A 15,195-nucleotide genomic window follows, 5' to 3' on the forward strand; every position below is an offset into this window, starting at 1 on the left:
GATTTTTCAGATATCAAATAATATTTTAATTTCTGAGTACTTCCAATTTTCTTGAAATATAACACACAAAGACTCGACCAAACAGTTCAGTTATTATAACTTTTACAGTATACAGAAAAAAAGTTGCACTTAAAAAAAAAGCAAACAAAAATAAAAACCTTCAGTTTTAACACAAAACTGTAAGATCTAGTTACCGAATCAATCACATTATGTATAAGTGCCAACAGTGTTATTTGTCATGCTGATTTGAATTGTATTTTGTCTTTAAAAAAATGGAAATATCAACAATTATAATACAAAGGGATTTGCAAATATACAAACAGTTATAGGAGCTTCAGAACAGTTTGAGAATACTGTATGGAACACAATTGCCCAAAAAATGTACGTAACTAAAACGCTGTATCTTAGACACAGCATCACCTCCACTTCGACCCCACAGACTGTCTTTTTATTTGTGAAAATAAAATAATTATAATAATAATTATAATAATAATATTAAAAAAAATCTGTCTTGTGTAGTGAAGAAACATATGTGGTTCAAATGGGTAAATAATTACAGGTCTCGAGTTCAATAATTAATTTAGGCTCATCACTTATAAGTGCCTTTCCAACTTAACTTCTTGTATTCATTTTTAAGTTCCATTTTTTTCCTATGATATTTTTTTGTGGACTCTTGTTTTAATTCTTACAGAACATATAATTTTTAAGGATACATTTTTTTTTCTTAAGTCAAGAATATATATATAAAAAAAATATTATAGAACCACAGAATAAACTGGTTTGGAACCAGGAAAATACAAAAGGGAAAGGAAACAGCTAATAGATACATAGACACAGGACAATTTATAATTTGGAAAAAAAGAACTTACTTTCTCTCTGCTAATTCTCTCCTCATCTCCATAAATGCACTTTTTAGCGATATTTTAAAAGGTTACAAAAAAAGACTAAAATTTCCTGTATTTTTTGCTTTTTGCTTTTTTTTTTTTACAAAAAAAAAATGATACGTAGCAAGTTGTTCTGAACGAGACATGTTTAAATGCATTCTGTAAGAGTTCATATAGTCTTTTTTTTTAATTCACAGTCCAATAAATTCTTCCCTCTTCTTTAAGTAAACTTGTAACAGCCTTAGCAGAAGGAGTTTTAAGCAAACATACCCCAGAGTCTTTTATTTTGCCCTCCATTTTCCCACTTCAATACTTTGTTTTATTGTATGGACATATAGGGCCAATTGAAACTGCTTCCAGAGAGTAACATATCTCTAATGAGCGTTTCTATAGGGGTTTTACCTACCAAACGGACGAAAAACAATTGCTCTATGACAGAGGAGGACACAGTGCGGAGGGAGGGTAGACGGAGTAAAAGTTTGCCAAATCTTGTTGGTTGGTTGGGGTACTGGCTTCTAACATATTCTTCCAATGCACATTGTGACTTCTCCTGCAAACTTTCCACATGAGCCACATCAGACAGACCACAGGCATCTGAAAAAAAGAAGTGTGATAAACAATGTAATTATACCATTAGGCGTTGCGGTGGCTGAAGGCCTGTCACCAAATTGTGGACAGCCCCCCAAGCAATTAACTCATAAAAAAAAATCCAACAACAAAAACACAACAGGGCTGAGAGCTATACATTGCTAGGACGGCTGAGTATTATCTACGGCTTGAAGTGAGTGTAATTCAGCAGAGGCCTCATAATGATTCCTTAGCTCAATACACAAATAAGCGCTCATCTGATGTCCAGCATCAGCAATGGCGCCCGGGACTCTAATATATTCTCCCTTGGAGGACTATACGTTTTTCTTTAGTCTGTGAAAATGTCTTAAGTGGCTCTTTTAAAGATCATCTTGTCAGTATGGGTTGTTCAGAATCAGCCAAGCAAACGGTGCTCCCCCCCTCTTCTCCCTCTCTCTCTCCTCACTCGAGCTGGTCTTACAGAAGGCCCCTGCGCACATGGAGACCACAGAGGGTCTTGCAGGATTTACTATGCCCCTAAAATACAATACGTGGGGTTTAAATCACAAACGCCTCTGTCGAGAGACCAGGTTGTGACCCAACCTGCCATTGGCTTCTTGGAAAAGAGTAGCACATGCATATTTTTATCCACGCCATTAAAAAGGCATGCAAATTATTTGAAACATGTGGAGGGAAAAAGGCATATCTGTGTAACGTGTTTTATGTGTTTGTGTGCACAGATCCCCCTCCTTCACAGCGCATTGACAAGCATTGCAGGCCTCTCTGGCACTAAAGTGGATAACAAACAAGTGGTTTGGCCAACCCAGTGCATTCTAGGTAACAAACAGAGGTGACTGTCTGACAAATACCCACTATTGTAATTTACTTTCTCTTTACAGCATTTACCCGTGCAAGGATTACATGTATAAGGGTAACTTTCAATATAAACACACTAAAGGAGGACCATCGACACTAAAGTGGGTCCAAATAGTACAGTTAATTGGAAATATTACATATTCATTCCTATCAACACTTTGCTACAATCCCCCCTCCTCCCGATATTTAGGGGAGGGGGAGATAGGGACCGAGTTGGGTGGCTGCATTACTGCAGAGCACACTAATAATATTTATAATGCAGTTATTATATATTATATATGATAACATGATAGTAAATATCGTTAAAGTAAAATGCTGGCTTCTCATCACTCTTTTATGTATCATGTGGAATTTAGGCATTTATTTAACAACATTATCGATCCATCTTATTTTAGACCAGATAAGCAACATAACTCGTTATTTAATGATTTGTTTGCAATCTAAGCCTTAGGCAATGCATGCCTGTCATTGCTTATTTAATCAACATATAAACATGTGTATATATCTTAATGTGGGTATAAAAGATATATATATATATATATATATATATATATATATGTATATATATATTCATTCACACACATACATTAAGTAAAGACATGCCTTAATTGATAAAGATAGAGATACACACAAGTGACATTGCGCCGCCTAGATTTGATGCTTTTAAAATTATAATTTGTTACACATTTTTTTCCCAAAGAGTAAATAGTAGTGAGATATATTACTCAGAAAGATTAACCTATAATCCTTCCTAATTAGGTTTTATAATGAATTCATTACTGGTTTATAGCTGCCACAGTACAAGCAATGATGTACCTCTAATATTAATAGTAGATTTTAGTGTTATTCTATTATTATTATTATTATTATTATTATTACGATCATGACATTTAAGAATGGTAACTTTTATGTCTTCCCTCCCCCACTCTCTGGTTACACGCTGTAGGTTAACTGTGTTGCTGCTTTCTACACTAAAAGTTGTATTCTGTCTAAAGTTACACCAGTTCAGCAGTGAAATTCAAACTGCCTGTCTTAACTCGTCCGATTCACAAATACATTTGGAATCCGAATGATTTGGGCCCTTGGAGTTAAACAAACAACATAACTGCCTTCAGCTGCAGTCATGCTGGAAGCTACACTCCAGAGGAGAGACAGCCTTGCAGGACTAGTAGGAACACAGCAAGGAAGTGCTGTTGTTTTTCTTTAACTAATGATCAGCTTTTTTTTTGTTTTGTTACAGTATTAATTGAAATTATTTTTACTATTACATCTGAATGACCTCAAATTCACTTTGATTTACGTGTTCAATCATTTTCAAATAAATTTAGTCAAAATGAATCTCATGTACTCGTACGTGGAATCAGGGCCTTAATATTTTGCTACTGTAAATATAATTTATTTCCCATCTCTAATAAACACATTGTGATGGGCCCTTCTGTCTAGTATAGACTGATGGCTTGTTTTACCATATTTAGTCAAATTATACAATAATAATTAAGTACACACTTTCTATATAGGACCTAAAAACAGGAAAATATTAATAAAAAAATATATATTTGTCTTACCTGAAGTGAAGAGAACTATAGCTTTTAAACAACTATATTCAGCCGAGTCCACGTGTAATGCCTTCAGTTTTTCTACTTGCTCTTGAAAGATTCGTATGTGGTCCATAAAGGCCACGACTCTGTCCGCAGACATGGGGGAAGCGTGGAGACCAGCAGCGGCCAGGAGAGGGGCTACGTGGAGTGGCATTGAGCACTGGGCAGCGTTAAGCACAAACAACTCACTCCAGGTCAGCCTGAGCAGTGCCACCTGGTCTGTGATCTGCAGGTCTGGGAAGAAGGGGATATTCCGTGCCCACTCTACAGCACTGAAGAGCATCCTGGCTGCCAGTTCACAAATGTTCTCGATGCCCATAATGTTGTTGGGTTGCATGCATTGGCTGCCAAATCTAGAGGTCGGGTAGGGTTCTGCTCTCAGGAGAAGGGATATATATCCGGATAGATAGGAATGACAGTTGAGAGGGTCCCCATTTGTCAAGGCGAACTGACCATGAGTAGGCTGTGTGGGTGGCATTCTGCCCCTCTGTACGGCTGCAGTAAATAGAGAAGAAACTACAGCAATTAATATCTGCTTTGGTCTGGGTTACTTGTTGTCATGCAAGTTTTGTGTTCCCTGTCACAGCTACACACACTTAAAATAAAAATAAATAAATAAATGTTATAATTTTATTTTCTCCTACTCAGATCTGCGCTGCGCTTCTGCTGTGTTTTTATGATTAAATTACAACAACACACAATCTAAAGAACCCATTCCACAGTTGCTTAAAAAGCGCTCCTCTACTTGCTTAATAAAAAAAAAATCTGCTGACTTCTCAAACACGAAGACATTCAATTTATTCTCCCATATGTGCTCATAATGTCCTTATGCTTCATTCTCCCATCTACACATATAATATTGCGGAAGGATTTTAATTATGTTTTATATATATATATATATATATATATATATATATATATATATATATATATATATATAAAGCTCGTGTTCTGGAAAGGCTCCTCACGCTTTGCAGGATGACTATGAAAATAGAATTATAATAATAAAAAATACAAATAAACAAAGGAATATTCTCATTTCGAGAGCTGGAGACAAATGCTTGCAGTTTTGCAGGCCTCTGCGTTCATTTCATTACATTTGCATGCAGAAAGCCACGGGGTATTGAAAGGATAATGTTTAAACTTTTCGAGGAGATGGAAGGATTTTGAAAGTATTGTGTGGAGTTTGCTACATTTGCTGAGATGTACGTGAGATTCTAAACAGGATAGGGTTAGTCAGACCAGCTGGAACACAAAGAAAGAGGCAGACTGTAACCCTTAGCCTACATAAGACAGCCTGCTGAGGTAGCTCGGCACACTATCAGCACGCTGTCCTTGTCTAATTTTATATCACAAAAGGTTTTGACTTTCACAAGAGGACACACACACACACACACACACACACACACACACACACACACACACACACACACACACACACACACACACACACACACACACCACCTACAACAACCACACCGATCAGCAGACCTTCAGGCTATTTATATTTGCTATGGAACTAGAAACTTAAATTGTATTTTTTAATGGAGGAGAGAGAGAGAGAGCGTGTGTGTGTGTGTGTGTGTGTGTGTGTGTGTGTGTATGTTGGAAGACTCAGCTCCAAACTGTCCTCTGATCTTAATCAGTTTTAACTCCTGTGCAGAATGACATTCTAGGTCACAGGGGCCAGGGAGATTATTCCACGGAGAGGGTTTTTTTTTCTGTTGTTGGAGCAAAGATGAATAATAAAAATAAAAAAAACATACTCTGCATTTTATATTAACCCTTTCAGAGCCATGCAATGGGAAAACTAGATAAATGTCTAAATGCAAATTTTAGTTTTCATTTTTTTTTATATACCCAAACTCCATTTAACATTAAAACAGACATACGTCCAGCTAGATAAGAAAACAAAACTATTATTAATAATGACAATTGGATTACAATGAAGGAAAACAGAAAGGCAAGCAAACTCACAGACCTGGCCATGCACGAGAAAGTTACACAATTGTCTGAACACTGAATGATGGGGGGATACAGAACAATAGGCAAGACTGGAAAACAAATGAAATCCCAATACCTTCCCGTCTCATGCCAACTTTGAGGCATTTTTTGAGGCGACAGTACTGGCACTGATTGCGGTGGTGTTGGTCTATAGGGCAGTTCCTGTTGGCACGACAAGTGTAACTCAGATTTCTCCTTACACTTCTCTTGAAGAAGCTCTTGCAGCCTTCACAAGTGAACTGGCCATAGTGTTTGCCACTAGACTTGTCCCCACACACCACGCACTCAATGTGCTGCTGTTGCTGCTTGTTGTCCCCTTGGCTCTGACTTGACTGGCTGGACGGGTTGGACTGGGCAGGGGTAGAAGAGGGCACTCCTTGCCCCGGGGTCTGCGGGGTGTGAGGTGCCCCAGCTGGCCCTTGCACTGGAGGTGGCTGTGAAGGTTGAGTTCCTGGCACATCGTCTTGAGGGTCTCGCCACGCACCCACTACCATTGCCATATCTATGGGGAACCGTTTCCAAACTGCTTCTTCCTCTATTCTTCTTATGGTGCTTGTGGGATCAGACCAGGCAGCTTTAATATATGAAAAAAAAAGGGGGGGTCTCAGGGAATAAAAAAAAGAAGCAGCAGCAGCAGCAGCAGCAGCAGTGAACAATCAGATGAGTAGCAGGGTGTGTATACTGGTCTTGTGCAGGAGAAGACTTGGGGGTGTCTCTCTGTAGCTGAGGTGCAGACTTAGTGCTGGGGGCCAGGTCCTGGGAAGATCACAGTCAGCCATTCAGGAAAGCCATGGAGACAGACGAAGGGTTAAGGATTACAGGGGGGGAGACCTGCTCTTCTGCTTCTTCTCCTCCAGCGCTGGCAAACCAGTAGGGGAGTCTCTCCAGCAGGACTTGCTCAGATCCCTGCTTCCTCTGAGCATGAAAAAAAAGAGTCCAGTCTCCAGCCCCAGCAACAAATAATAACAATAATAATAATAATAAAAAGAGAGAAGAGGAGCAGTTCACAGCCTGCTGGACATCCTTCATGCAGAATAAACCCTCAAATAAAAGGCAGGAGCTTGGAATCAAAGTGATCAAATATGCTAAAGAGGGGGGGTAGGAAGTGATTGCGATTTGTAGGAAAGGGCTGGCAGAGTGGTGTCTCTCCGATCAGCTCACTGAGCTCTCTATATAGTGAACTTTGACACCACTGCTGCAACTTAGCACACGTTACCATGGCGACGCCGCTCCTTATAAGGCGAGAGATTGTGTTTAACTGGTCAGGGCTCCCAAGCCCTCCCCTTGCACCCGATTGGTCAGGCCAGCCTAGTGGTACAGAGTGCCTGCAACTCTGCATTGCCCGGTCCTAAAGACAGTCCGCTTCCCTCTAGTGCTCACTGCTCAGCACTGCTCTTTCAATTCAGACACAATAAGGTTGTAGAGGGTGACAATAAATGTATTAAAAATCCCCTATTGCAAAATGGCAATAAAAAAGTAGAAAAAAAAACAAACCCTGCACTCTCTTTAACGTTTTTTCTCATGTCAGATCCCCAACATAATACTGCTTGATTTAAAAACAATATTAAAGCAATTGCCTTCCTAAATATCTATATTATTGTTACTCGATGGTTAATGTAACAGTATTCTTGATGCTTTATTGGGAATATATGACATGTAGGGCTGTGCTCATCCATTTCAACCTAATTGATAAAGTTAAGAAATGAGCTGGAAGTGACTAGTATAGTGATAATATCCAACTCTTGTTTAAAGTACGAGAATGGATAATATAATTGTGCTACATGCATGTTGATGTGCATTACATATGATCCATATACATATATGCACACATTTAAATTAAAATAATCATGCACATACATGCATGCATCTTTGCTGACATACTGCAGTCTGCTATAGTGAAGTATGAAGAAAAGAAGAATGAAGGAGCAGACACTGCTTTTACAGTCGAGGTGATAGAGGTTCAAATGGACAATACTCCTGTGTTGAAGAATGAGGGTCGGTACTGTTTGATCACTTGACCATCAGAATCTCAATAGCTGGGGCTATTATTTACTTCAGGGGAAGCATTCCGTGTCAGCTAAGGGCTGCAGATGCTTGTTGGTTTAAGCCTAATTGCACAGACAAGGCAAAGTGTCATTATTATCTGGGTACATCTATTATTTTACTGCTAGCAAATGTTATATTTCCTTGTACATGTCAGCAGCCAAAAATGACACTGCGGAAATAAAGTATTCTCTAGTTCGCTTTTTAATGTTAAGGTATCTGTCTTTTGTGCACACTTGTGAGATTACAATTTTCTATGTGCTCAGCCTCATAGAAAGCTAACAGCATGCAAATATATTAAAACATAAAATAAACCACATACACAAAATCCACGCTGCCTGCCTCTCTGTACGTATAGACAAAAATATCTAAGTAGGGATCAATTTGAAATACTCTTGATTATTTTGCTAGGATTATTTGAACCCGCAACATCTTTACAGATAACTGCTTGCAATTCAATATAATTGTAATATAAATAGTGCACACATATACATGTCATATATATATATATATATATATATATATATATATATATGTACACTCATATATATCTGTGTATGTAATATATATTTTAAAAATGAAGTGTTTGAAAGGACAGAATGAGCGTCTTACACGCACTCATAATAGAAGACAGTTACATATTGTATATCGTGCATATGTGGAGTCTACAGTCACTTGCTATAAGGGTAACATATGATATGGGGACCTAATGCTGGAACTATTTCACTTCTACAGCTCTACTAGAAAAATGCATTCAGGAGCTTCTATTGAAATAACCCTCTCACCCCACTCGCCATAAGTGTTTTAAGAGAAATGTATTATAAATCCTCAGATGGCATGAAGAAAACATACAATGCTAAGCATTATTTTATTGGTTGAGATTTTGGAATTAAAATAAAATAATATATCAATGCAAGTATTTACTCCGATGACAGAGGATGTATGTTTTATCACAATGATCTTACATCTCAGGTCCACTTTACAATAATAAAATCATATTTAGCCAATAAGTCTAGTTCATGTCCTATTGGCCTCACCGAACACATTTAAAGGTCAATGTTTTAGGGAGATTTCATTCCTGGCCAATGCAGTCTACAGGGGGCAAACGATCAGTATTTTATTTTAAAGCTAGTCAGCGCTCTGTTAGGCCATACAATGAATACCATCATTGTGTCAGATGCATCCTACCATTGTCCATTTCATGTGTAGATAGCAGGCAAGAGAGCTCACACTATCATTTGTCACATTACACGTTATAGCGAAGTGTTCATACTTAATAAGCAGTAACATATTCATTTACATGATCATAATTGAATGTCAGCTGCACATAAACCCAAAATTTTAAATACGTTCTTAAAAAAATTTATAATGAAAAAATATTGTAGTTAACATTAGAAGCTAATTTCTAAGTAAATGTTGTCTTGTGTGTTGCAGGCTCCTTTGCACACAGAACTAGTTACCTATAACGCCAGAAAGAAACCAGTGGATTCCCATTCTTAGCGAGTGTACAGAAGTGTAGGGGTGTGTGAGTGTGTGTGTGTCTGTTTCACAACCATCACACTGAAGTCCTGTGAATGGTGAGAGTGAGTCCCATTGTGTTCCTCTGAACTTCCAAGTCAATGCAATTTTGAACCAATGGCTTGTGGTACTTTCAGAATCACCAGGGGCTGTCAGAGTTGGGTCCTCTAAAAAATTTACAGTGCTAAATTAGAGCATATGCTGTGAGGTGAAAAAAAAATGGTTAAGAATGGAGCAAGTACAGTATCTGTCTGCCCCCTAGTGTAAGGCTTTCATCTGCCTAAAACTGAACATACAGTGGGAAAAGATGGAATCTTAAAGGGAACCGACTTTTGATTCACGTATGTAAGCAAGATAGAAACTTGTGTACATATGAATCTGATTAACTCCTTCATTAATTGGCTTGGACATAACTGGAGTGTTGGGTAAAAGTTTGTGATTTTACATCCTCTAAGTCAGTGGCGAGTGGATCTAGGGGGCTGATGCAGTGTGCTGTTTCATTGATGGACCGTGTGTGTCTGAACAGACCATTCCTAATCAGCCTGCACTGAGGAGATCTCTCCCTGGCTTCAGCTCATTCGGAGCAGCCTTTCCAGGAGGACACATCGGTGAGTACGCTGCCTTTCCTTTCAGCTCTGCAGCTGCCCTGCACTATCCTTTAGCCCGATCCTAGACAGAGAAGACTTCACTAGATATAACCGATCAACATCACCCCCCAGCCGGGCTAAAATCTCCTTATTTCTCTCCCCTAACTGAGGCTGTGGACTGGTCATAGCGGCTGTAGCGCTGGTGTCTATGACAAACGACTGCTAGCTGTAAATGATAGTAATGCTATAAATTGCACACAATCGTACATTAAAAAAAGGAGATACACAAACAACATATTCAGACTCAGCACAGGGCTAAACAAGCACACTCAGCAGATTAATCAGGTTAAGAGATAGTTAAAGAGATAGAGCATCCCATAGCTAGAAGAGAAGAAAAAAAACGTATTAAATAAAATAGACCTACCAAACACGTATTTTCCTTGCTCTGGGTCCCAAATGGCTTGCATCTTCTTTCTATAACTGCAAATCCCTTTTTTAGTGTGGCAGGTGAAATGACTCCCTTTTTGCACGTTATAGGAGAATTCCTTGAAAAGAGAATACAATGTCTCCCTTACTGTGTTTATTTTAGGCGATTGAACAAACTGATTGGAAAGTAGGCAAAAGCCTGGAGGGTGCAGGGAGAAAGGTGAATGGGATATCCTCTGCTTGAAGGGAAGTACGGTTTGGCTTGCAGGCTTTACAAAAACTTGACACTATAACTTTAAATATAGTGAGTTTGAGAGAGCCAGCACACAGCTCGTCAGGAATGTGAGCCTCGCCTTTAAGAAAATCCCCATACCCAAGGTATAGCAGCCCACAGTGATCTCTTCTCTCATCTCATTCCTTAGATGGAATAAAGAGCATTGCTACACCTTCCAGTTTGGGGCAGGGATAGATTAGACTTAAAACACGCGCCCAATTGAAGAAAAAAACCCAACATCTTTAACTTAATGATGTTGTCCCCTTTTAGACAGATCTTACTACTGGTAATATAATACCTCTAAATATTTTATAGTTATAGAGCTATTATAATATGCTGTTATTTATTGATGACTTACAACATAGTTTTAGAACTTTTATTCTTAATAAGTAACACATCTTCACTCTTTGCCTATTTGAATACTCTTTTTTACTACACACCATTATTAAAACAGTCCCCACTTAGCTGTTATCTTTAATAACTGCACTGTCATCTGATATAATGAATTTAAAGGACAGTATATTTTAGCTTGGCATTTGTAATATTCATTATATACTCACCAAACTAATGAATGGAACATTAACATATTACAGATGTAATAAATAGTTGGCCACTGGCAGCCTAGCACAGTTTAAACTAATGGATTCATTTTTTTTTGTTCCAAAGACTGATGGGGAAAGGCGGACCTTTTATTTTAAGAAAAGTGTTCTGCTAAGATATATGCCATTTTTGACGAATGAAACAAACGCTCTTTCATTGTCACTTGTCCTTGGCTTTAATAGAAATTAAGTTAAACACAGCACTGAATGCTAATTACATATTTACTGGCTAATGGAAATTACAAATGATTTTGCCACCTCAAATAATACTGAAAACTATTAAGACACTGTAATTATAGACTTTAAGGTATAAAAAAAAATAACTGACTATCACAAGCTTAAAATGCTTTAAATAGGCATTAATACCATAAAAAAGACATTATTGCAAAGAATCAATTGCTGCCAGTATAATCAACCCATTCGGGATATTTGAGACAACCCTTTGGAGAAGTAGGGGCACCCACAGCTTGGCATGTCTGGTGACAACAATTGAAGGCTGGCACTAGTGACAGGCAGACATTGTCCTTTGAAAGCTGTAGGTTATTTGTGGGGCAAAGTTTATCAGAATAAATATTGGGCATATATAAGCTCCCTATGCCCATATTAAGGGGTAGCTTATCCAGCCTATGACAAAACTCTATTGCATTTTGGGGAGTAATGTAGGATAATTAGGTGACGTCTGATGATCAGTTAAACCTTTTTTTTTTAAAAAAAATATCTCTTTAAACTGTGCCCTATGATTCCTCTCATAATCACATAGGCTTTTATTTATACCAGGGGGAGTTCATTGGCGGAGGTTTTTTAAACTTTGGCCCATATTATATTGATAGCTGCCACTGTTATCCCAAAGGTCAAGGGTGAGCCAGCCTTACCCCTAAGACCCTGCAGATTGTTAGAATGAAGCCAGCCTGCCAAATAAGAACCATAATTACCAGTTCTCTTTCTAGTGCAACTCGTGCGAAGCGTGGTCTTAGTGATAAACCATTTTTTTTTTTAGATCTAGATTAGCCAGAGTGGTGTTTGCTTGAGCCTGGATTCTCTTCTTGGCATTCCCAAGGCACTGCCTTTGTCTTATGTGGAATGGGGTTCTCTGAATGGTGTGAAAAAGGAGCGAGAGGGTCGCTTCAAATCGATTTTACTTGTTCTCCGTGTCTTTTCGGATCAATGACTCTCAATAGTCTTATATGTGCTCTTTCAACCAAAAAACTTGTGCAACATTTTCTGTCTGTATTCTTACTAAATACAATAAATTCTGTGTTTTTGCCAATCACTGATCACTCATCATAAAGGCTGGCAGGGAAAGCAATTAAGCAGAGACACCTAAAAAAGCAGATTCTCCACATTAATACCCTCAGAAATTGTGCTGATAATTACCCTGAGCTTTTTACATTTCACCCTAGACATGAATATAAAACACCACTTTTAGAGAAGAGGAACAGGTGCCAATGGGGTATTATTTGATCAAATATACTTTAATGCTATAGCACTCTCTAGTTCAAACCTCATATCAAAATAGTGCTAAACCTTTTATTTCCTAATCTGACTTTAAGGAAAGACAAACTTTTCATTACAGCGCAGCTTAAGGAACACTTAAAAATTTTTAACTTACAAGATGAGCTAAAATGTAGAAAATTGGCAATCTGCAAATAGAAAGCAAATCAAGGCTTGATCACGTCACAATGTGCAATGGACTATAACGCAACTATTACAATGTAACAGAATTGTTTAGAAGAACCTTTCGGAGGAGATAAAAACGCTCTACCGAGATGTCAGTTTCATTGTTTAAATATATTTGAGTGGTTTAGATACCAACAGTATTTAGGCAAATTAGTAGGATACAAATTGATGTCAAATTATGAATAATGAAAAGGATCTGTATATAGTATAAACACAGAGAGAGACAGAGAGGGGGAGATAGAGAGAGATAGAGAGCGAGGGAGAGAGGGACAGAGAGACGGGAGAGAAAGAGGGAGAGAGAGAGAGGGGGACAGAGAGAGGGAGAGAGAGACAGTGATAGGGGGGTGTCTGAGAGAGAGAGAGAGAGAGAGAGAGAGAGAGAGAGAGGAAAAGAGGGAAAGAGATGGAGGCAGAGAGAGAGATGGGATAGAAAGAGAGATGGAAGTAGAGAGAGAGAGAGAGAGAGAGAGAGAGATGGAGGCAGATAGATGGATGGGGGAGAGGGAGAGAGATGGGGGGAAAGATAAAGAGATGGAGGGAGAGAGCGAGAGAATGAGAGAGAGAGAAATAGAGATAGAGTGTGTGTGAGAGAGAGAGAGAAAGAAAGAAAGAAAGAAAGAAAGAAAGAAAGAAAGAAAGAAAGAAAGAAAAAGAAAGAAAGAAAGAAAGAAAGAAAGAAGGAAAGAAAGAAAGAAAGAAAGAAAGAAAGAAAGAAAGAAAGAAAGAAAGAAAGAAAGAAAGAAAATGGAAGAAAGAAAGTAAGAGAGAGATCAGTAAGCTTAAAGCTCTGTCCCGGACAATACAAACCTCCTGTAGGGATGAGTATTGATCAGGAGAGAAGCTGGAGATGTCACCACACTAAATATTTACTGATCACACACAAATAGCTGGTTCTTGAACGATCTTCCCATGTGTTTAAGTCAGAGGGAGAAAGGTAAATCATTTTATTAGTGTATATAAAGCAGAGAGCACACTCTGGGATGGAGTGTTTTAAGATGTGTCTTTAGCTGGATGAGAAGAGTTAGGTAAATCGATACTCAGTGATTAGGAGATCCAGCAGTGGCAGTACTGGAGATAGTATATTCATGGATTTTGTTCTAAGTCAGGGAAAATAGTTTTCAGTCAGACCCAAAATAATGTCGGTGCAACACAATTAGCAGAATTAAAAAAAATACTGTAAATAAGCTTATGCAGGAAAATAAATAAGAGTGCATATGAGATTGTGCAGTAAATATATGTCTGTATACACTGTTGGACAGTCATATAAAACAGGTATCGTTACATTTTAGTATATAATAGGGTTGAACTGAAATGGATTAAACCTTTACAGCAACAACAACCTGTTAAGTTTTGGAACACACCACACCCACAGATAGTTGAGCTATGCTTACTCTTTTCTAAGAGTTTATACTCATCGTCATTGTTTTATATTTCGGACACCTAAAGATACGTTTTCTAGTGTTAACCCAGTTTCTGAAATATTAAACAGAGCAACACGTAATTGACATGTTTGTTTAGGGGAAACATCATGCAGTGATTCAATAAAGTTGCTGTAGTGAAAGTTTCCTATATCTGATCCGACATTTGTGATTTATTGATCTAATTCTGCTTTGGTGACGATGAGGGCAGAGTGCAGCAGATCTGCATAATGTTGCTACTGAAATACTCGAGTTTCCATTAACCATTCCTGCACTGGATATTACCACCACGTAGCAGTGACTGCAGAATGCAGTTATACAACAAGTCAACATGACTGCTCACAGGTATTCTGGAACTGTTGGGGGTTAACTTCCTCTTCTCAGTGGTACATGTCACTTATGTGATATACCTGCAAGGGTAGAATTGGGGTCCATTTCATTTACCATGTGCTTTGTAAGTGAGTGAGATAGGACATGTTTATAGAGGAGGTATTTCAGCATCACCTTGCTTCTTCATTAAGCAGCTGTAAACATTGAGGTTACAAACATCTGCAAATACTGTCCCTCCTTTCACTAAAAGACTGGACTCTTAATGAACCCCTCTATCTCAATTAGCTGAGGACGTGATATATACAGTACACGCAGCGTACAGTGGCATATATAACTATATAAGTTACTGCACACACAAACACATATTGGTGAGTACACACATATCAGCACACGA

At 38.2% G+C, this 15,195-nt stretch overlaps 1 protein-coding gene and 1 long non-coding RNA gene across 6 annotated transcripts in view; one reads left to right on the forward strand and one right to left on the reverse strand.

The window, feature by feature from the left end:
* On the reverse strand, nt 1-10,838 carry NR2F2 (nuclear receptor subfamily 2 group F member 2). 3 transcript variants are annotated; one of them, XM_075207705.1, is made up of 3 exons: nt 10,502-10,838; nt 3,893-4,420; nt 1-1,478 (listed from the first exon to the last, which is right to left on the reverse strand). In XM_075207705.1, exons 1-3 carry the CDS (start codon nt 10,542-10,544, stop codon nt 1,204-1,206), a joined length of 846 nt encoding a protein of 281 aa, XP_075063806.1. In that variant the 5' UTR covers nt 10,545-10,838; the 3' UTR covers nt 1-1,203. The 3 variants fall into 3 exon arrangements, with proteins under 3 accessions (XP_075063806.1, XP_075063804.1, XP_075063805.1); XM_075207703.1 differs by lacking the exon at nt 10,502-10,838 and adding an exon at nt 6,006-7,104 and having other exon boundaries at nt 3,893-4,441; XM_075207704.1 differs by lacking the exon at nt 10,502-10,838 and adding an exon at nt 6,006-7,101.
* The window catches only part of LOC142151745 (uncharacterized), a 27,114-nt gene continuing 21,488 nt past the window's right edge, over nt 9,570-15,195 (forward strand). For 2 of the 3 annotated variants that reach the window (XR_012691236.1, XR_012691237.1), the window contains exon 1: nt 9,576-10,098. This is a non-coding gene — a long non-coding RNA (uncharacterized LOC142151745). Of the gene's footprint in view, nt 10,099-15,195 lie in introns of all 3 variants that reach the window. The other variant, XR_012691238.1, reaches the window with a different exon arrangement.

Source organism: Mixophyes fleayi, chromosome 4 (assembly GCF_038048845.1).
Source record: "Mixophyes fleayi isolate aMixFle1 chromosome 4, aMixFle1.hap1, whole genome shotgun sequence".
Lineage (NCBI taxonomy): Eukaryota > Metazoa > Chordata > Amphibia > Anura > Limnodynastidae > Mixophyes > Mixophyes fleayi.

What these genes read in the sequence shown, in the direction of transcription:
- NR2F2 (XM_075207703.1), bottom strand. Translation starts at nt 6,429, where the DNA reads ATGGCAATGGTAGTGGGTGCGTGGCGAGACCCTCAAGACGATGTGCCA. An exon ending in AGTTGGCATGAGACGGGAAG is followed by an intron (nt 4,442 to 6,005) that starts GTATTGGGATTT and finishes TAATTGCTGTAG; the next exon opens with TTTCTTCTCTATTTACTGCA. An exon ending in TATAGTTCTCTTCACTTCAG is followed by an intron (nt 1,479 to 3,892) that starts GTAAGACAAATA and finishes TCTTTTTTTCAG; the next exon opens with ATGCCTGTGGTCTGTCTGAT.